The sequence below is a fragment of the Gymnoscopelus microlampas genome (genome assembly GCF_963454915.1).
Source record: "Gymnoscopelus microlampas genome assembly, chromosome: 18".
Lineage (NCBI taxonomy): Eukaryota > Metazoa > Chordata > Actinopteri > Myctophiformes > Myctophidae > Gymnoscopelus > Gymnoscopelus microlampas.
The window spans coordinates 46,854,995-46,879,307 of NC_139955.1; the positions used below are offsets into that span (position 1 = coordinate 46,854,995).

At 40.3% G+C, this 24,313-nt stretch overlaps 1 protein-coding gene across 1 annotated transcript in view; it reads left to right on the plus strand.

The window, feature by feature from the left end:
* The first annotated feature begins 14,320 nt into the window (after window positions 1–14,320).
* The window catches only part of b4galt1l (DP-Gal:betaGlcNAc beta 1,4- galactosyltransferase, polypeptide 1, like), a 48,671-nt gene continuing 38,678 nt past the window's right edge, over window positions 14,321–24,313 (plus strand). The window contains exon 1 of the mRNA XM_084085681.1: window positions 14,321–15,732. Coding sequence (XP_083941807.1) covers window positions 15,384–15,732 — 349 coding nt within the window. The 5' untranslated portion in view covers window positions 14,321–15,383. The remainder of the gene's footprint in view (window positions 15,733–24,313) is intronic.

The window sequence follows — 24,313 nt, forward strand, 5'->3', positions numbered from 1 at the left end:
TAGTTAGCTTTAGTAAATCATTGTAATTCAAGCTGAATGGATGTTATGATTAAAATGTAAAACTGTTTATTTATATAAAGCTGACTTTGTGTTGGTTGTAATGTAATAAAGTGTCTCTTCATTATCAGTAGTCTACAGTTTAATGATAAAGTAATGATCATTAGATTAAAAGGTAAAAGTTAAACATCCACACAATGCAGAAATAAAGCAAAGATCGGACATCAGTCGCTGTCCAGCACGAGGAGGCCTGGTGTTACACCCACACCGGTGACCTGGAGAGTTCAGCCCTCCGTCCCATCCAGTTCAGTGTCAGGTTACAACGAGGCTTAAAAATGCTTTTTTTCCCCACTTCCTTTTACTTTCAATGCCTCTGATATCTTTATAATTATGTGGCGTGTTTCATGAGAAATGATCTGATTCAACGAGCATAACCTAAGTCTCTACTTCAGAAAGACTCAACATGTTGATAAAGGACGTCATGTTTGTTCGTATTGGCATCAAAAAATACTGAGATGTTTGAAAATAGCCTATGTATAAAATGGGGCTGAAGTGGTTAATGTATGTTTAATAATATAATCATTTATATCTCCAAAGTAACTTGTAACTTAAGTTTTCAAATAGTGGAGTAAAAAGTACTAAAGTATACAATATCTGATATGTAGTGGAGTAGTGGTAAAACTACTGAATATAGGAAATACTCTAGTAAAGTTAAAATACCTAATATTTTATCTTTTGTCTTCCTCAGAAAATGCCACAAAATTCATCATCATCATCATCATCATCATCAAGAGTCGAGGTAAGAACTTGATTCTTGCTAACCCCAACAAAAAAAGCGACATGTGCAGTCGCAGGTTTCGACGGGACACCGAAGTCGGCGTGACGGCCAAACTTGGGGGAGAACTTATTTTCCGGAAGCGCAAAAAGGCCGAATCTAAACTTCTAAACTCGAACAAAAAGGCTAAAAGACGACGACGAAACCCTCCTAAACCTCCTCTCTTCCATCTTAACGTCGTTTAAGCGTCAGATCATAACGATTCACATCATAACGCGGTACATATCGTGTCCCAAAAGAACGTATTTTCCATAGTTTGTTGGTCCGTGGTGCTGAAACATGAAACATCAGGGGCTGGACAGCGCCTTAACCTCACCAACCCCCTCCTTCACCACCAAGACTCCATTTTAATAACTATTCACCATAAAGATCACTTTGTTCCTCTAACCTAACAACTGAACAGCTTTATAACACGGTACATTATGATGTAAAGTATATAAACTACCTTATTACTATAAACTACCTATATAAACCTCCTTCACCACCAAGACTCCATTTTAATAACTTATCACCATAAAGATCACTTTGTTCCTCTGATCTAACAACCTAACAGCTTAATAAAACGGTACATTATGATGTATATAAAGTATATAAAGTATAAAGCAGTCCTCCATGGACGCAGTGCTGTGGACAGCGCCTCATAGCTTCATCACAACCCACCCCCAACCAGCCAGCCTCCATTTTACAAAGTATAAAACTACAAAAAGTTCACTTTGTTCCTCAAATCAAACTAACTTAACAACTTTATAAAACAATACATTTGTTATGTGTGAAATTAAGTTGTTCTTACCGGCCCGATCAGACTTGTTTTAAACCCTTGTTTTTAAAGGAACTCCAGTAGTTTTTCCACAGAGACACAATGTGAAAGAATGTTAGACACAAGTTTCTTCACATTCCAACACACTGCTGTTAAGTTACACTCTGTGTGCAGGAACCTGCGCTTCCGCTGGGGGACTTCACAATAAGAGCTCGGGGTGGTACACGCCCCATTCCTCATCACACAGCTGTGCTCTGGAGTCTGGAAGGAACAGCACTTTCGCTGGGGGACTTCACAATAAAAGCTCAGGTACACACCTTATTTTTAACTGATTGATTGATTGATCGATGTACTTTATTTAGTAAGACATGAGAACAGTACATGACAGTACATAACAGTACATGGAAGTACAAATTCACAATACAAGGTCTACTAAACTGGAAAGCTCATTAAGCACTGAGCTTGTTTAAGATGAGATCCCCATGCACACATATCATGATGACATATAAGAGACAGACAGATATACACACTACTATACAGAATGTCATACAATCAGCTTACAGGTTACTGGTATGAAAAGTGAAAAATATGTACAAAAGAAGAAAGAGATGGGGGGGGGGGGGTAGGTTATTGATTGATTGAATTTTTTATTAGGCAAAAGAATGTAAAACAACACAGTTACATTTATAATGCTTTTGTCTAAAAGGTCCGGCCAAAAAAGTCCTTGCGGGCTTGTTTCCGTTGGGGTCCTTGAATTAATTTCATAGACATAGTAGCAGCCAAACAGTTCAAAAATCAACATAAGAATACAGAGGGGAAAAAAAATACCATTATGTACAAAAAAGGCATGAGAAAATGATAAAATATATACAAAAATAAAACAATAGAAAATAAAATAAAAAGTATGTACAAAAAAGGGGGAGGGGGGGGGTCGTCTGTCTACAGGGAAACTGGTACTAGCTCATCTTTAGGCCTCCAGAAAGATGAGTTTTTAGGGCTGTTTTGAATGAGCCCAGCGAACTGCATTTTTTGAGGGATGGGGTTAGACTATTCCATTCCTTGGTGGCAGTGCTATAGAAGGAGAATTTGCCCATGTTTGTTTTATGGGTGGGTGTTACCAGATTGTTGTTTACGCTCCCTCTAGTTTTGTGACTGTGGGTGTCACTAACATTTTCGAGGTACTTATACAGATATGTGGGTATAGGGGGCATTTCGGGCAAATCTGCATTTACAATTTTGAAGACCAGTCCCATTTTTAGTTGTATAACCCTGTCTTCCACCCTGAGCCAGCCTAGGCTGGCAAAGTGAGTGGGAGAGAGGTGGGTCATGGGCCCCAGTCCGAGAAGTAGGAAGTTAGGACTTGGACAGGGGCCATTTTTGAATTGCAGCCTCCTGAAGGTGTATCTTTAGGGCAGTTTTGAAAGTGAGTAGGGTTTTACACTCCTTTACTCCTTTTGGTAGGGCGTTCCACATTTTTGATGAATAGCATGAGAACGAGTTCATTCCCTTTGTTGAGCCAAATCTGGGTTGAACATGATTTGTGGAGCTGCCTCTGGTGTTATGATCATGGACATTAACATTTTGGAAGTATTTTGACAAATACAGGGGGATCCCAATGTTGTGGTGTATCTTGAAGACCAGGCCCCTCTATGGTACACACCCATTTGCGATGGAGAATTTGATTGATTGATTGAATACTTTATTAGCAGTTTGAGAAAAAAAGCACAGAGAGTACATAATACTAAAAGGATTAAAGGGATAGTTCACCCAAATGGAGCAGTGGCGTCTCTGCCTACCCCCCCCCCCCCCCCCCCCCCCCCCCGCCTCCTTCGGGGAAAAATGTCGGGGGAAACAAGTTAACAACAACACTACACTGACTACAAAACTAAAAAACGTTAATAAAAACAATATGCAAGTATAATCAATCAATCAATTATTCAGCGGTGGTCTCTTCATGTTGTAGTTTAATGGCTCAAGCTGCTCTCAGACTCAGAGCCCCTTTTATGCCAGGTGAGTACAGGTGATGGCCTAGACCCCCACTCCTGCCACTCCTCGCACCCCATGAAGATAAAGGCAACATTTGCATTTGCTTTGATCTTTTTTTACAAGGGCCAGTTCTGAGCCAGTTCTGGTGTTGTGATTGTGGACGTCTTTGACGTTTGTGAAGTAGTTTTACAGGTACATGTGATGGTTGTGTTTGTGGTGTAGTGTATCTTGTAGACCAGGCTCATTGCAAGTTGCTGTACTCTGTCCTCTACCCTGAGCCATCCCACCTTAGCATATAATGAGCAGGGGTTAGATGAGTTGTAGGTGTGAGGCCAAGGCGTAGCCACTGGCCAGACATCCCACAACAGGTTGTTTTGGGATGTCTGGGCCTTGTTTGTAAGGCCTTTGTGGTGCTAGTATCATGAGGTGCATGCATATTCATAGTGACATGACATGGATGAGTGCTCCAGCTACAGTCCTCAATGTATTCCTACTGACCAGTGAGGAGATCCTGTACACAAATCTTGTTCTTTGGTTAACTCTTTTTTTTATCAGGCCTACTTTAGAATAATGTATGAGAATAAAAAATCGGATCCAAGAGTAATAGCATGCAGTGTAAGAAAAAAAAAAAAGAAAAAAAAAAACTTTGTGGTGACCCCTGAATACATTTTATGTGGTCTAATTCTAAAAAATCATTAATATTTAGGCTAGTCATCAAGATAACTATTGTGCACTATTCATTTGAATGTAGAATGCATCCATTTCCTGTGGTTGTGCATCTTTCTGCTCGTGCGCAGAGAACAGTGCGTTTTTAATACTGAACTTTTACTTAATCTGTTTGCAGTTTATTTTAACAGGGCGGGGCTTTTTGTCAGAAACGGATGATTTAACTCTAGCTTATGCCAATAAATTCAACAATTTGGCCACTGACTTTAGTGACTTATGAGCATTATTTTCAAGTGCTTATAACTGTAATTACAGTGTTATAAGCAGATTCCAATGCATATATACTTGACCTTATGAGTAAATATATAATGTTTTAATATGTTTTATGATTATTGTTATAACATGAGCATTTATATAGTGCTCAAATCTGAATTAATACAGTGGTTTAAGTAGATTGTTATGCATTATACAAGTATGTTTATAACGCATTATAAACATGGGATGCACAGCAAGCAGCCTGTTACCAACATAAGATCAAGGTGAATGAAGACAGCTAGCTACCACTAGCAGGAATACTAGAAGACTCCATTCATAAATCATTTATTTAACCAACGTTTCCGCTACAAAGTCTTCAATACACTTACCATACTCTCATATACACATGAACACTTTAAGTTAAGTAAAAGTAAAAGTATGCAATGCAGTAAAAAGTCCTGAATTCAAAATTGACTTGAGTAAAAGTACAAAAGTATTAGTACCAAAATATACTTAAAGTACAAAAGTTAACGTAGTCATTATGCAGAGTGTCCCATTTCACAAGTTTTCAAATGTATTAAAATCTTTTGAAAATAGCAGATCTACAAGATCACAATGCGACGCATCTGCTATTTTCAAATGGCCGAAATGTATATAGGACTGAAGTGGTTAATGTATGTTTTGTAATAATAATCTACAAAGTAACTAGTAACTAAAGTTATCTTTTTCAAATTAATTTCATTTGGTTAAAATAAGTGTTAAACAGCTTTACATTCTGATGGTAATCATTGCTATACACTAGATAGTTTTCAACCCTTTTCATGCCAAGGACCCCCAAATTGATATGTATTTTGCCACGGACCCCCATCAGAAAAGGTTGTGTGCCAGGGACCCCAGAAGAGAAGATTTATGTAAAAAGAATCTAAATGATATCTTTTTTAAAATTAAATAGCAGATCTACAAGCTCACAGTGCAGCACAAAGTGAAGCACTGTGAGCTTGTAGATCTGCTATTTTTGAATAGCCAACAAATAAATGGATGAAGTGGTTTAAATGATTGTGATGGTGTGTTAACTACTTTCGCTGGGGACCCCCTGGAACCCCTTGTTGAAGACCCTTGCATTACAGACTATATAAAGAACTTGGCAGTGTTGGAGCACAACAAACCGGAAGTGGTCTGTGTGTCTCTTTTCACAAAAACATAATTACACACTTATGTTCACACTTATCCTCCAGAACACACACCACGATCAAACTGATCTGTATCAGATTAACCCAGTTAGACCGGGAACGCATCTGTGTCATTTTTAGATTTTTTTTTTGCTATAACCATTATTTTCTATACTATTCAAAAATAGCAGATCTACAACATTTTTTTTTGGAAACATTTGTTTTTTTAATTATTTTTTTAAGCAGATACAAAAGACAGCATATATAAAGACCAATGAAACACAGAGGTCTGCAATTTTCTGACACAAACACAATTGACAGCAGTAAAAAGTAAATAAAGACAAATATACAAACAACAAAACAAATTGAAACAACATTTTTTGCAAAAATCTTTACTTCTGGGGGGGGGGGGGGGGGGGTCCCTGGAACAACATATTTTGATGGGGAACGGCGGCCAAAAACATATAATTTCGAGTGATCCTTGACATGATAAAGGTTTGAGCACCACAAATATAGCAACAATTGTTTTTCAGAAAAATGAAGACATTTGTCGAGACATTTGTCAGTTACAAATGTTGGCTTTAAAAAATATACATATTAAAAGATTTGGTTTTAAAGAACGACACAGGTGCGTTCCCGCTCTTAATGGATTAAACACAGGGGGAAAGCGTTTTGGTAACTAGCCGCGAGACAGGTATAACAATACGCTTCACAGACAGAACTTATTTTTTTATATAATGAAGGCTGAAAAGGCCCTTATAAACGTATTATGCTATAATAGGTTCATTGTGCGTTTTAGCTCCGAGCCCTGGAAAGCAGAACAGTTGAGACCCAGCTCCTGTTACAGCCGGTCCGGTGTCTTCATGCTGGAATGGTGGAGTAACTAACCAGGTATAGTGGTGTTGTGGTCTAGTCGTGTTTTATGTAAAGACTGTCTGTGGGTGCGGCCGCAGTTTATTGTTACCTGAAGTACCCGTACACACTATATATATATACATATATAACCAGTGGTGTAAAGTAACAAAGTACATGAATTTTGAGGTATTTGTACTTTACCTGAGTATTTCCAATTTCCAATACTTTTACTTCTATACTCCACTACATCTCAGAGGCAAATATTGTACTTTCACTCAATTATTTGAAAACTTTAGTTACTTTTCAGATTAAATATAAATTATTATTACATTATGAAACCACTTTAGCCCTATTTTATACCTAGGCTATTTGAAAATGGCCGATCTACAAGCTCACAACGTTGTGAGCTTGTAGATCTGCTATTTTCACATATATACATATATTTAGTACTTTTGGTACTTTAGGTACATTTACCAATACTTCTGTACTTTTACTTAAGTACATTTTTAATTCTGGACTTTTACTTGTAACGGGAGTATTTTTTATATTGCAGTATTGGTACTTTCGCACTTTTAGCCCTCGGCAGAAACGAAAGTGTATCGCAAGCTTCTTCCATTTGACGGTGTCAGGTTAATTATATAGACCTTCATCAGGACAAACATGATGAAGGTCTTTTTTTTTTTTTGCAAGTTCCAGACAGTGTGCATGACCTTGTTCTTTGATCATCTACCATTGATATCAAAGATCCCTTTGTGTGGACACCTGGACCTTCCTTTTTGAGGCGTGCATTGGCCTTCTCTTCAAGAAGTGCTTATACAAAACCTCTGGGTGCTTACTTACTTACTTACTTACTTCCTTATTTAAACACAGTGTATGCAGTGTATCAGGTATAGATTAGGACAGGGGTCTTCAACAGGGGGTCCGGGACCCCTAGGGGGGTCCTCAGAGCTACTATAGGGGGTCCGCCAAATCTTTGTGTGATATGATTTAGTTTTTTTTACATTAACCACTTGAACCATAGAATTCCTTTTCTGAGGGGAACAATAGCCGAAAATAGCAGATCTACAAGCTCTCAACGCCTCGCGCTGCGAGGCGTTGAGAGCTTGTAGATCTGCTATTTTTGGTAAAGAGGCTATAGTTGTAGAGGGAAAAAATAGCAGACTAAGTAAAAAAAACAACTTTAATCTGAAACACAATTTTATACAATATAGAGTAGGGGGTCCCTGCTTCATCTCTCTCTCAGCTAGGGGGTCCTTGGCCTGAAAACGTTGAAGACCCCTGGATTAGGAGATTAGACCATTAGGTGTCCATCCGCCAGGATGATCACCTGTCCTCTACATTAGAAGACCCCCATCCGCTCCTTCGTCTTGCAAACCATTGCTCTGATCTACTCCCATTCATCACCATCCAGAACATCAGCCAGAGTTACTCCTCAAGAAACCAACCCTTGAAACCCTCAGGCGTCAATAACTACAGACTGGTATCACTCCTTTCCTTTGTTTCCAAAAGAACGACTTGTTTTCTAAACAAGCTTTCTCTCCATCTTATCTCTCAGAATAACCTGTTAGGATTCAAGCCAGCCCACTCCACTTAAAAAAAACTACTCCATGCTGCCCAGACTGCCTCCCCACTTCCTCATCCACAATCTAGGGTCTTCAACAGGGGGTCTGGGACCCCTAGGGGGGGTCCTCAGAGTTACTATAGGGGGTCCGCCAAATCTTTGTGTGATAGATTTTTTTTTTACATTAATCACTTGAAACCTAGCATCTCTATTCTGAGGAACATTAGCCGAAAATAGCAGATTTGTGAGCTTGTAGATCGGCTATTTTCGGCAAAGAAATAAAATTGAAACATTTGGGGCAGAGGTTCGGAATCGGCAACCAGGGAGTGTGTGTGCAAAGTTTCTTTGCAATCAGGCCAACGGTGCCGGATATTAGCTGTTCACAGACAGAAGGACGGACGGACAGGGTGCAAAACATAGGTAGTGACACTTTTATGATTTTTGTGAGAGCAGTGGGCTGGATCCCAAAAGGTCAAACCTGGCAAACTGGGAATCTTATAGGAGGTATATGTATATATATATATGCTTAGGAGATAAATGTATTTTTATAAATATGACATTGTAACGGACGGGGTGAAAATGTTATAGATGACGTCATTTCCGGGTGGATCTTCTCTGGAAGTCAAGGCATCATTCATAGGTTGGCGAAGAGCGCCCTCTAGAGTAATCACTAACAATACCATGATGACGTAATATTACGTCCATGGCAGTCAATGTGTTAAAAGCATGCTTAACACCCACCTTTTCATTGTAGAGCAGGGGTTCTCAACCAGTGGTCCGGGGACAATCTTTAAAAGGTTCTGCCTATAATGAAATGTCCATAATTGCTACGTCAGGGTTAATTGTTTTTCTCAGCTTTGTCTTCTTTAATTGGCCGACCCAACTGATCGGCTGTGTGGATTGGCTAAGCTTTGCGTGACACGAGTGCCTCGTGAACCAATATAAGCGATAACACTCTCTCCTTAGGACTCTGTTGTTTCTCAGAGCAAGGCTTTATAAATCAAAGCTAATTTACGGTGAGAGAAATGTTTTGCTGGACGACGGTACATCTGAATGGAGGACCAAAAGAAGGCTGTAATGCTGCTGTTGCCGTCCAGCACAAGGTGTACGTTGTACGATTTGGAGAGATCTGTGACACGGTTCAGATAGATGTTGCCGTTTTCAACACAGTGGCTTTACGCTGGGATAAGTTGCCCCTGGTGACAACAGGAAGAGAACGTTGCAAGAACCACACGGCTGTACTGATAGAAGATATCATCTACATCTGGGGGGGGGGTATCGCTGGGGTATAAGTTTGTCCCAGAACGTGCTTCATGCATTTAATGTAGACACCCAAATATTATTCAAACCTAGGGTTACCGGGACTGTTCCAGAGGAGAGGTACCTCTACTCAGCCTGTGTCTTGGGGAAGGTCATGTTTATCCATGGAGGATGGACCCTGAATGGATGCACTAATGACATGTACAAGTTGGACACCAGCACGATGGTCTGGTCTTTAATTAACACCCGAGGCACTCTGCCACCTGCTTCATCACGTCACTCTGCCACCATCATCGGTGCAAAGATATGTGTATTTGGGGGCTGGTACCACCACCAATACTACAACATCAGAGTGTTTGACACAGAGACTGACAGCTGGCTGAACACACCTTCTGCACAGCCTCTTCCAGAAGGACGTATCGATCATTCAGCCTTTGCCTACAATGGAGAGCTGTACATATGTGGTGGTCACCAATCGAACCAGCAGAGCTTCAGTGATCTGTGGAAATTCAGTCCAGAGACCTTCTCCTGGAAGAAGGTTAAGCCCAAGAGTAAAGGACCGTCTAGGATGGATGATATGTGCTGTTGCATGGTGGGAGATCGTATCATTCTCTTAGGAGGATTAACAACACCCAATGGCCTTTACATTCTAGATCTAAGTCCTACTTTGAAGACGTTATGTAAGCTAGCGGTCATTCAGTACGGTGTGGAGCAGTCTGAACTCCCACACAACATCAGGTGGGAACTGGCAGCCATGACTACCAACAGCAACTGAAAATAAAAAAAACATCAGTCCACTAAAAATATATGAAATAAAATGACTCTCAGACACAGATGAATAAATGCATCACAGGCTGTATGTTATGTCTTATCATATCACATGCATCATGCTGTGTTTTACTGTGTAGTTCTCTGAAACAGTAATGATAATAATCCCCAGTCCTGGTCGACTACAAAAGTTATTTTTATTATCTTTTTTTTTTACCCCCTTTCCTCCTCTAATTAGTCGTTATGCTAATTGATTCGTCCACACACACACACACACACACACACACACACACACACACACACACACACACACACACACACACACACACACACACACACACACACACACACACACACACACACACACACACACACACACACACACACATTTTAACCATTTATTTATGTCCACACAAAGGAGAGTATACAAGGACACAAATATTAAAGGTGCAGTGAGATTACATCACAAAATCATGGAATACGTCTTCATGATACAATAAGCATGTCACTCAGTTTCTCTATGGGTATAAGTAACAGCGTCTCCGCCATATGTGACGGCTGCCAATTATAGCAGAAATAGAACAATACTTTGCCAGCCTTTTTGCCTCCTTTTTGGGCATCCCAAGTTGTTGGAACCCTCTAACAACCAGTCTGTGGGTATGTCCTAGGCTGCCAAATATAAAAACAAATAGTCTGCACCTATAGCCCAGCTCTGAGATGGTATGTAGAAGTGGTTGGTATTTAATGACCTTGGTCATAAAGGCTTCCTCTAGGCTAAGTTCAAAGGTGCATGCTATCTCTAATACAAACACCTCTCTGGACTCTTCATCAACCACAACAACATCTGGTGTATTAGCTGTCAAAGATGTAAATATGTCTGGGTTATCACAGAGATGAAACATGGATGAAATGACACGGGAATGTTTGTACATTCTCACTGAGGGTGCATGATTTTTTGATATGTCCTTTGCGATGAGTTCCACTATTCTATCGTGGCGTGCAATGTACATCCCTTTGTATGCATAACAGCCATTCAAGATGTGTGACAGTGTTTCAGTGATCTGTTCTGTGGTGTGGTGCAGACAATGAGGAGCTTGACTGGTGGGAAACCATATGGAAAGGTTGAGTCTGGTGGGAAGAACTTTGCAAGGCTTTTATAGTGAATGTGATGTCCTCATTGAGTGCAGTGTTCTTAAGGAATGAGTGTGAGACAGAGTGATCAGCATAGGGAAGACAGGCGAGTTTCCCTTGGAGTTTTAGTCCAGTCCAGTGTTGTTGTTGTTGATCCATGAGGACTCGTCTGGCACCTGTAGCTGTTAGCAGGTGACTGTGACCAGCATAGGTGACTATTGATTCTTTCTGCATAGTAGAGTGAAGAGCAGTGGTGGAAGAAGTACTCACATACTTTACTTAAGTAAAAGTAGCGATACCACAATATACAAATACTCTGTAACAAGTTGAAGGCCTGTGTTCAAAATGTTACTTGAGTAAAAGTACAAAACATTGGCATCAACAGTAAATATACTTAGTTAGTTACACCACTGGTGGAGAGTGACAGGAAACAGGGAGAGAGAGACAGGGAGTTGCACGCAGTAAAGGCCGTCGGGCTCCGGAATCGAACCCACGGCTCGCTGTCAGGCTGCATTAGAGCCTATATGGGGTATAAGCCTTAACCACTAGGCCATCAGCGCCCCCCTGCAGTATATATAACACATTGAAAAAAAGGAAGAAAGATGAAAAATTGTCCAAGATATCATTATGACTGTGGCTTCATTAGTGGTTGCACTTACAATGACCTGCCACATCATGGCACTGTTTCATCATTTTTGTTTATGTTCATTCATTGTAGCCCAGGGGTCTTCAACGTTTTCAGGCCAAGGACCCCCTAGCTGAGAGAGAGATGCAGGGACCACCTACTCTATATTGTATAAAATTGTGTTTCAGATTATGTTTTTTTTTTACTTAGTCTGCTCTTTCCCCCTCTACACCTATAGCCTCTTTGCCAAAAATAGCAGATCTACAAGCTCTCAACACCTCGCAGCGCGAGGCGTTGAGAGCTTGTAGATCTGCTATTTTCGGCTAATGTTCCCCTCAGAAAAGGAATTCTAGGGTTCGAGTGGTTAATGTAAAAAAAATAAATCCTATCGCACAAAGATTTGGCGGACCCCCTATAGTAGCTCTGAGGACCCCCTAGGGGTCCCGGACCCCCTGTTGAAGACCCCTGTTGTAGCCAAAGAAGTTAATAATTTATTTGGAAAAAATGTAAGCTGAAGATACCAATTAATGAAAGACTGTATAACAGGGTCATCAATATGCCCGTACACGTCGTACACAGGCAAGACATGTCTGTTATTTAGATTGTTTTTACTGTATCTGAGACTGTATGTATTTTCTTCATTATAATGTAGAAACATATAAAAAATGTGTTTGAATAACTGTGGTGACTCGTAAAGTAACATGCTCATTACATGTGTTGCAGGAGATTTTTAGTAGGCCTATTGCTACCCATTTCAGATGCTGTCAATGCACTGAATGGGACATTTTTTTTCCTAAGACAACAGATTCATGGAGTGTACGTGGTGGTGGTGTGGTCACACAATGAAATAATAAAGTCAACGGAATGCAGAGGAACCACAGTGAAACAATGGTGCAGGAAAAGGGCACAAACAGAAGGCATATCATCTTCACTCACACGTTCATCTACGTTATCAGTCGGGCCACTTCTGGCAGGCTAGGCAAAACAAAACATGCAGGAAGACTTCTTTTTGGGACAAAAAAAACTAAAGGTTAAGACTTTGACAGGGCAGGGGCCTTTAGGGCAGTTTTGAAAGTGAGTAGGGTTTTATACTCCTTTACTCCTTTAGGTAGGGCAGGGGTCTTCAACGTTTTCAGGCCAAGTACCCTCTGAGAGAGAGATGAAGCAGGGACCCCCTACTCTATATTGTATAAAATTGTGTTTCAGACTCAACTTTTTCTTTTTTTACCTGGTCCCTCTACACCAAACCTCTGCGAGGCGTTGTGAGCTTGTAGATTGGCTATTTTTGTCTAAAGTTCTCATCAGAAAAGGAATGCCAGGGACCCTAGCATCCCTTTTCTGAGGAGATTTTTACCTTAGGTATCTTTTACCTTAACCTTACCTCAACCCTAGCCTAGGGTTGAGGTAAGGTTAAGGTAAAATAAAAAAAAATCATATCACACAAAGATTTGGTGGATCCCCTGTAGTAACTCTGAGGACCCCCTAGGGGTCCCGGACCCCCTGTTGAAGACCCCTGGAGTAGGGTTTTACACTCCTTTACTCCCTTAGGTAGGGCATTCCACATTTTTGTTGCAAAGCATGAGAAAGAGTTCATTCCCTTGTTTGTGTCAAATCTCTGTTGGACATGATCAGTGGAGCTGTCATAACTCTATGGTCAAACCCCGTGATGGTTTTTGCCGTTTATTTTGAAGTGCGTGACCGGAAGTGTCGTGTCTCACGGTGTCTATTATGACTCATGCCGCTGGTCTGCAGCCAAGCAGCCAGAGGCAGGGTTGCCATGTCCGCTTATTGTAAGCAACTTTGGGCTTGTTTTTCTTGTAGTTGTAGTAGCCTGGTTCCAAACCATAGACCCCGCCCACTCTCTGAGTGGACTGCTCCAGGCTGATAATCAGGCTAGTAGTGAAGTTGCTTATTTGGGCTTGTTGTTTCCCAAATTCCCATTTTTATTGTTTTATTGTTTAAACCAGTGGTTCTCAAAGGACATGTCAAGGACCCCCAAATTGATATGTTTTTGTCCTGCGGACCCCCATCTGAAAATATGTTTTGTGGCAGGGACCCCTGTACCAACTTTGTCTTGTTATAATAATGTTTTTCACATTTACTTCAAGATTTTTTTGTTGAAAATAGCCGATCTACAAGCTCATAACGGATAACGCGTCACGATGCCGACGCATAGGTTTAACTTGGGCTCATGTGGCTTAAGGGGCGTAGCACCAAATTCTGGGCCCTGGGGACAAAGATTCACTGTGGGCCCCCCTATGATTTTTTTTTCTTTAAAAAAGTATTTAAGAAATATATTTATTTTTATTTTTTAGGCCCCCTTACCTGGGGACCCCCCCCCCGTGATGCCCCTGTTTTATTATAGTCTCTTCTTTTGGGGTTTGTTTCCATTGACCTGGTTGCTTGTTTCTCTCACACAACCTGGCATCACTTGCCAGGCAGCACAGAGAGAAAGAGGACGAACAGAACAGAAGAAACAGGAGTCAGAAAGAAGAACACGAAAACTTTTTAAAGAACCTCTATTTTTCCTCCTCAAGTGAAATGTCAACAGCTTTGAACAATTTTATAAATGTTTTGTTTTTTTACATGTAGTTTACAAACGTGTAACGGCGAGTTTTGAGCCTTTTGGATCCGTTGACTTGATGATTTAGTAGTTTTTTTCTCCACCTTTTTTAAGTAACGCCGTTATTCAGCCGCTCGAGCGGGTCGGGTCTCGCTGGTCGAGTTCCGCATAGCAACAGTTAGCTTCAACATATTAGCTTTAAAAAACTGTGGAAAAAACTACAACAAACTACAAAGAAAAGCAACTAAAGCAACGGAAACAGAGATAATAATAATAATAAATAATTGTAAATAATAATGACCGTTGACTGATGTGGACATTATGGACTGTACTGTCGTCGTTGGGCATTTATTGAATATTATCTGTTGGGAAACGAAGCAAACCAGCATTAAGTTGAAAAACTAACTGACTGTTCAAGAAGAAGAAGAAAGTAACGGTCGTTTATCAGATCTATAAACCTATACAGTTGGGTTGGAACTTGTGTGGATTTATTTCACCGTTTAAGCCACGTTTTGTCGTAGATGTATATGTATACGACACTTAAATATATATTATTATAATATAGATATACATATATAAACGTTACATTGGTGTCAGAAGTAGCATATATTGTATATAAGGTTATATTGACTGAAAACGCAGTTATTTGGGCGTCAACAGCTTTGGAAGATCAGTTATTTGGGAGTCAACAGTATTAGAAGAAAAGCAGTTATTTGGGGGTCTACAGCATTAGCAGATCAGTTATTTGGGGGTCAACAGTATTAGCAGATCAGTTATTTGGGGGTTTACAGTGGAAGATCCGTTATTTGGGGGTCAACAGCATTAGCAGATCAGTTATTTGGGGGTCTACAGCATTAGCAGATCAGTTATTTGGGGGTCTACAGCATTAGCAGATCAGATATTTGGGGGTCAGCAGCATTAGAAGCAGCAGTTATTTGGGGGTCAGCTCAACAACATGGGGGACTCCACTGCGGTGAACTTCAGTGTTCTCCATAGAACCTGTAAGCTGGTGGTCCTGCTGTGTTTCCTCCACATCTCCGTCACCCTGATCTTCTACGTGAAATCCCTGGACATCAGGTTCGCCTTCGTGCAGAACCAGCAGTCTCACACCAGCCCCCCTGGCCCCCCTAACCCTAACCCTGGGCCAGGAGGTCAGAACTTCACCACCAAAGACAGTCTAAACCAACACCAAAGTGTTATTTCAAGCCAAGAAGGAGATACCAAACAGGAGAACACCTCTGGAGAAGACCTGACCAGAGCATCCAAACCTCTGGAGAGATGCCCTGACACGTCTCCTCTGCTGGGTGAGTTTACTACTGTACTCTTTACTGTACACTGTGTTCTATCCTGAGACTGTCTGTCTGACTGTGTCTGACTGTCTGACTGCTGGAGGTGGTGCCTGTTCTTTATTTCAGTGGTTCTCAAAGTGGGGTCCGGGGACCCCAAATGGACCCTAACGGGTCCATTTGGTTCCATTTGTACACTCTCAGAGTTAAATTAACATTGATTTTACAATATAACCTGCGGTCCAAGTGATAGAAATGCCATTAAATGAGGGTCTGTAGCCCTAATGCATGTCAAACTGGGGGTTCTTGAAATTGAAATGGTTGAGAATCACTGCTAGAGCCGTAAAAATCATGTCTTATTATGGGGGTCCCTAGCATATCTTATCAAATGGGGGTCCGCGGGCTATTAAGTGTCAATTTGGGGGTCCTTGACATGAAAAAGTTTGAGAACCCCTGCTTTATTTAATGTGTGTTTGGGTGAGGGTTTAGACTTAAGTATTGATTATGAAGGGTTTAGGTTTTATTTGTCATGTTTATGGTTCAGAAGGTATGTTCAGAATCAGCTTTGTTGTCACATCACACAGGTTTACAGAAGTAAAAAGTGGAATTTGTTTTCGTGCATAGTTCCCCATCTCATCTTTATTTCCATAGAAAAAGGGAAAGAGAAGAAGGGATTCTGTGAAACACACACACACACACACACACACACACACACACACACACACACACACACACACACACACACACACACACACACACACACACACACACACACACACACACACACACACAGCAGTTGAAATGTAACTTTAACTGGTTAAAAAACGATTTAAAAATCAACCATAGAACTCATTTAATGTGTATATATAAGCTAAACAGGCTGATCAGATTTTGTTTTTAAGTGACATTTAACAAGGTTCAAACTTTCTCATTCAGCAATGTACTTTCTATGGGGAAAGTGCAAAGTAAAATCACAGAAAGTTAACTCAACAAATGTAACAATGTTACTTACGGGTCCATTTGGTTACATTTGTAGCTACATAGTGTGTTGGTTACATTTCTAGCTACAGAGTGTGTTGGTTACATTTGTAGCTACAGAGTGTGTTGGATACATTTGTAGCTACAGAGTGTGTTGGTGACATTTGAAATGAATGTTTGTCTGACAAGTTTTTCTCGGGAGAGTATTGATTATGAAGTCAAAGTACGCACTAGTAAAAATCATTAACTCAGAGAGTGTAGGTGTAAATGTAACCAAATGGACCAGTGAGGGAATTAACTCAGTAAATGAGGTAAATACATAGTTTGTTTGTTTGTTTGTTTCTTGCTTTATGTCTTGCTTTCTTTCTTTCTTTCTTTCTTTCCTGGAGTTTCCCTCTGAAAGGGTCATGTGATTAAAATAATGTTAACCTGGTTTGAGGAAACAGTACAGACTAAATGTGGTTAACATATTTGAATCACACTATATATGATGTATTTACTAAATAGAAAGTAAGTTACTAAGTTCCCCACTGGCACTGTTTTATTCATCTGGATGATGAAATAACCGTTAGTGTAAAACCTCAGTCTTCCCAGCAGCCTGGCTGGCAGTGAGTCAGACGTGTAATGGAAAGGACTATGTAACTACGGCTGTGGGCACCGTGAAAGGGTGGCATGTTCTGATGTCATGTCAGCTGTCTAGGCTGCCATGGTTCTCAACCTGAGGACCAGGGCCCGCTGGTGGCCCGTGACGATATCGCAAGTGGGCCGCCCCAAATAATTGTCAAAACAACATCCGTGTCATTTATGTTAAGATTACTTTGGCTATTCAAAAATAGCAGATATACAAGCTCATAGCGTTGTTTTAAAGCAAACATTTTTTAACTCAGATCTGTGCTTCTGGGGGGTCCCTGGAACAACACATGTTGAGATGGGGGGTCCGCAGCCAAATGCATATCATTTGGGCGTGGAAAAGTTTGAGAACCACTGACATAGCAACATAAGTTTTTTTCAAAAAACACAGTTTTCAAAAATAGCAGATCTACAAGCTCATAGCGCAGCACTCGGTGTGCGATATGAGCTTGTAGATCTGCTATTTTTGAATAGCCAAAGACATCTTAAAATGAATGTCTTAATGGGTTAATATAACAAAATAATACGTTCTCTTTTATTTTTTACCATCATTTCCCTCTCTAGCAGCAGTTGTCAGCCGGTACAGTAGTGTGGTGGTGTTTACCTACAAAAACTCTCTCGCTGTATTTTTTTTTTTTTTTTTCACTGCTTGTTTTGGTAGACGGGGATGTTTTTGGCCACACCAAAACAAACCGTATCTTTTGGTGTTTTCACTGTTTGATTTTGACAAACAAAAACATCCCGTCTACCAAAACAAACGGTGAAAACACCAGAATTATTTTCCTATACAAAATGATACTTAATGATACATGTTGTAGTGTTGTTGATTCCATTTGTCATTCAGATGAGATGATGAATCCATCTGAACCTTTCTCTGTCTCTGCATGTCTTCTTCATTAGAGCTGGTTCTCCTAATTATTTTTTTACATATTTATATATAATCCATGTCGGTGGTTCTCAAACGTTTTCATGTCACAGACCCCCAAATGAACCCATTAAGACCTGGAACGCATCTGTGTCACTTTAGATTTCTTTGGCTATTCAAAAATAGCAGATATACAAGCTCATAGCACATGAGCACAAGCTATTTTAGAAAAAAACATTTATTTATATAATTTTTTTTAAAGCGAACATTTGCAACTCAAATCTTTGCTTCTGGGGATTCTACAAATGTCTTATAAATCCTAACAGTTTTTTTTTTTTGAAACGTATGTTGCTATAATATCAGTGGTTCTCAAACTTTTTCACGTCAAGGACCCACAAAATGATATGTATTTGGCCACAGACCCTCATCTGAAAATATAATTTTTATGAGCTTGTATATCTGCTATTTTTTTATATCCCAAAAAAATGCAATGATTGTTAAAGTGGTTGCTTTCCAGGTCCTTTAATGTTTTGACACGTTGTATGAGGCTATGTGCTTTAAAGCAAACATTTGCACAGATTTGATCTTTTTTCTTTTTTTCCTCTTTTCTTTATAGCATTGGTCCACACACATGGGTGTGGCATCATGTCAGGTGGTATGTTCAGAATTCAGATCATGTGTGGACCATGCCATGTGTCAATAAGACATTCTCTGTTTGCAGCTGATAATCAGCACAAGCACTCAGGACAGAATAGCCAATGATACAATACAAGACAAAGGAAGAAAAGAAAAACATGGAAAAATGATACGGTCCACAGTCCACACACACACACACACACACACACACACACACACACACACACACACACACACACACACACACACACACACACACACTATGTATTACTATACTTGTGAGGACATCAACGGTTTAGGACAGCCATTTTATGAATGTCATTTAAAAAAATATATATTATTTTGTCATTTTTAACCGTAAGCCGAAAAATAGCCGATCTATAAGCTCACAACGCGTCGCGCTGCGACGCGTTGTGAGCTTATAGATCGGCTATTTTTCGGTGCATGACACTGGCGCGCAACTAAGCATAAATCATGTTGAACTCTAATTCCAATCCCTAAACCTATAACCTCTAAATGTCTAATCCTGACCTTAATCTTTTTCTTATTGTAAACTTATCTCTAAAAAATATTTTTTAACTATAAAACAGCCATTTGTCTTGTGAGGACCAGGAAAACTGTCCTCACAATGTAGATTTCTTCAAATTCTACTATACTTGGTCCTCGCAAGTATAGTACGGTAATACAAGCACACACGCACACACACACACACACACACACACACACACACACACACACACACACACACACACACACACACACACACACACACCGGCACACTCTGCTTTGTTTACTATTGTGCTCAACTGTGTGTGCGCTACCTTAACCACTTAAACCATTATTTTATACTTAGGCTATTCAAATAATAGCAGATATACAAGCTCATGTGTGGACTAATGCTATTAAGGGAAAGAAATGTGTACTGCTGCATGATGTCTGATAGACCAGGGGGTCTTCAACCTCTTTCAGGCCAAGGACCCCTTAGCTGAGAGAGAGAGAGATGAAGCGGGGGGGAAAAAAAAGTCTTATTTTCTTTCAATTACACACGCCATGAAGCCTTGAATTCAAGGAGATTTTTTTAGTTTTTGTCGCATCATTCCCAAGGCAATAATTTGACGACCGTTAGATCTACAAATTGAAGTTGACGGTTCATTTTCACACTAATAATTGTGATTAACGATGTAATCGTGTTTTTTGGCATTGGACATTGGAACATATGAATAAAACGTACATTTCTGTTTGCCTTTTAGGCTTCGTAATAAAAAAATGTGACGAAAAAAGTGACGCGTTGCAAGCCTGTAGATCAGCTATTTCTGTTTTTTTTAAATGTATGAACATTTTTCAAACTATTATGACGATTATTTCAAATATTTTCGATTATACGGTTATGTAATAATGGTGACGGGCCTAATGCTAGCTACAAAAAAAGGGTTCAGCACACATGGTGACGAATGGCAAGAAGGACTGAAGAGGAAGCCTGTCCCAGGCTTGAGACCTGAAGCCGATTCTACATGTCTCCTAAATCTCAGCAGTATTCTGAAAAATGTACGTTTCTATATCAGTGGTGCTCAATCTTTTTCATGTCAAGGCCGCGGACCCCCATCAAAATATCTTGTTCCAGGGACCCCCCAGAAGCAAAGATTTGAGTTAAAAATGTTCGCTTTAAAAACATATATATTCAGAAGATTTGCACACATTTTCACTGTTTTTTTTTTTTTTTACATTAACCACTTGAACCCTAGCATCCCTTTTCTGAGGAGAACTTTAGCCAAAAATAGCAGATCTACAAGCTCACAACGCCTCGCAGTGTAGATCGGATATTTTTGGCAAAGAGGTGTAGGCAAAATAGGTGTAGAGGGAAAAAAAGAGCAGACCACGTAAACAAAAAATGTTGAATCTGAAACACAATTTTATACGATATATAGAGGGGGTCCCTGCTTCATCTCTCTCTTAGCTAGGGGGTCCTTGGCCTGAAAACGTTGAAGACCCCTGAACCAAGGTGTCCAGATATGTGTTACGAGCTCTTGCAACACTGCCATACAATGAAGTACAAAATAGGGCATTCATTCATTGGGGGGGGGGGGGGTCGGGGGGGGGTTTGGGGCAAACATATAAATATGCATTTATATGGACATCCAAGGTTTCTGCCTGACAGCAACGACATGAAGACGAGAGGGAGACAGAAAAGACTGGTGGGATCTGATCCCAGAACAGTACACTGTCCACAGCAGTGTTGATTTTGACAGCAAATTTTGATTTATTTTTAGTCTTTTGAATTAAATTCCATTTAGTTTTAGTCATATTTTAGTCATCTGAAATGTTTTAGTTTTAGTCTAGTTTTAGTCAACTAAATATCATACGATTATAGTCGACTAAATCTACAGTTGATTTAGTCGACTAAAATGTATTTTTAGCGGTGCCTTGATGGCGTCATAATGGCTGATTTTACACTTGGTTGCATCCTGAAAATAGCCGATCTACAAGCTCACAACGTGTCGGCGCTGCGATACGTTGTGAGCTTGTAGATCTGCTATTTTCACAGCGCGACAGCGCAACCAAATATAAAATGACTTGTCTTTACTGGATCTCTTCTCCACTAGATCCCTCCCTAACATTTTTGTCTAGTTTTTATGTGTTGACGAAATTGTCAATATACTTAGTCTTAGTTTTAGTCATCATAGCTTAGTTTTTATTTCGTCTTTGTTTAGTTTTCGTCAGTGAAAAAAGGTAGTCGACGGACATTTTTGTCATAGTTTTAGTAGAGAAAATCAACACTGACTGACCTGCTCTCTAGGTGTTGGTGGACTTTACATTGTGTCTGGTGGTCTGCTTCTGTCTTCTCAGTCCAACTGGTTGATTTACCCAGAATGGCAGGTGATAATTAGTTTATGACAGACCCCCATATTTATCCTGATTTATTATCAAGAACCACACACACACACACACACACACACACACACACACACACACACACACACACACACACACACACACACACACACACACACACACACACACACACACACACACACACACACACACACACACACACACTGTCAGTATGTAAAGTAACACTGCTGATGAACAGGCTGAAATGTGTACTTGTGTGCTTACAACATCTGAAGAGAACTGAGCTCCTTGACCTCTGTCTAGTTGAGTATAGTAGCATTTTTCTTATTTAGCAAGCTGCTAGTAGAATCAGAATCAGAATCAGGTTTATTGTCACATCACAGGTTTACAAGGTAAAAAAGTGGGTGAAATTCGTTTTTGTACAACACTCCCATAGTTGTACCCTAAGTGCTTTTCTATTAGTACTGTATCATTAGCTTGTGTGTTAGTCTGTAGTTTATAGTTGTATCGTATTTGTGCTTCAAGCAGTAGGCTATTGGCACTCTCTAGTAGTAGTAGTTTCACCCTGAATAGGCCAATTGATTGCCCTGTTAAGTGTCTGGTTTGGCCAGCGCAGCTCAAGGGATAAATAGGCAGGTTGACAGTGTGAATGAACTCCCCACTGATGTCAGGACAGCAGAGTCACTGATGTCAGGACAGCAGAGTCACTGCCCATCTTTCACCTTAGGCTGAAAACCCACCTCTTCAGGAAACACTACCCTTCCTCCTTTCCTTGGCCTATTTGTTGTTAACTAGTTGTACGAACGCTTGTTTTATTGTTTTATTGGATCTTGTTTAGTCAATACACTTATTTGTTTTAGGTCTTGCTCATTTGATTTAGCTATTTTGTCTCATCTGTTTAAGACAGTAGGTAGCTGATATATTGCACTTTTACCTTAGCGCTAGGTATACTCTTAGTTGCTTGTTTTAGAAGAAAATGCACTTAAGACTTCTGGTGATTAGTAGTTTTGTTCCCTATATGTTGAATGCACTTAGTGTAAGTCGCTTTGGATAAAAGCGTCTGCTAAATGACTGTAATGTAATGTAATGTGTACCGACATTTATACGCAAGTAAGAACCTTCTCACAAGCCGGGCGCTCAGGTCTCCGCGGCCTCCATTCATCTCAGCCTTATCTCTGTTATCTCTCTCTGGTTATTGTATGATGGACAATAAATCTTTTTATTGTGCGATTGCCTCTGGCTGTGAGTCATTAGGGCTTCTATAAGATAAGATGGTGGTAACTTTATTGTCCGTTCATACGAGCATGTGATTCAGTAATAACCATTACAAACAATATGAGGTCTGATAAAGAAGCGTAAGAACCATAACTAGAATAAACAGTATATACCGCATGGTAGATTCCACCAATCTCTACATTCTCTCTACCCTCCATCTCCAGGCTTTTATTTTCCTTCGCGTTTTGCTCAATAAAAAAATACAGCCTGGACCAAAGCTGTTGAAATTCCTGGCATATAGGAAGTGGGAGTCGACCTTTCATTTCCCCAACCAACCAGAGTGCAGTGGGTGCGTCGCTCCAAATGTTGTGACGTCGGGGCTCTCAATGCTGTACGTTGGATTTTTGAATCTACTACGGTCTCTCTGACTGTCCTAAACATTATTTATCTCCAGATTAACCCTCCGTCCGATCCATCGACCGTATCTGGTGAATCCTTCATCAGATCCACTTCACACTTGCCGGCTGTATTGCTGGTCATCCTAGGAGGTGTCAGTATGAGTGGTCAGAACTGGTTCTGAATGGCGGCCACGCCCTGAACGGGGGGCCTTTGCACTAAATGTATAATTAAATGATAACATATACGTATGTTTAATATACAGTATAATATACGTATAATAAATAAAAATACAGACGGCAACCCAGTAAAATCAATGAACTGTTATTGCACGACCAGTTCAGGGGACCATATGCTGGCGCTTTGATAGTAAGGTAGGGGTGTGTGTGTGTGTGTGTGTGTGTGTGTGTGTGTGTGTGGGTGAGACATAAATGTATGACGGTGTATGTACAGTATGTGTAGGGGGGGGGGGGGGTGAGAACAGGTATTTGTTCCTGCACCACCTGGCCCCCATGACATGACACGCTGCCCTGAGGGCCGTAGTTTGAGTCTGACGCCCCTTCCTTTAGATGGTTCTCTATATGAGGACTCAGCCTCAGAGCAAGGCTGAGGGTGGTCTTAACCCTTTAAGACCGGGCGGGAACGCATCTCTGGTATTTTAGATTTTAGTCATATTTTATACTTTGGCTGTTCAAAAATAGCAGATATACAGTACAAGCTCAGAGCATCGAGTGCTGCACTACGAGCTTGTAGATCTGCTATTTTTGGAAAATAATCGTGAAAATGTGTGCAACTCTTTGAATATAGGCAATTTCTATGAAGGAAATGGGTTCTGACAGGCACAGCCCTAATACTCATGAAGGCTAATGAAAACTGCTGATATCGTGCATGTTGGCTCACTGGAAACACTCACAAATGGCCCCTTACGGGAGTGTAACTCTGTGCGTGTATAAATGAGTGTGAGAACCAGCGTTGATTTTGTCGACTAAAACTATGATGAAAAATGTTCTTCGACTGCCTTTTTTCACT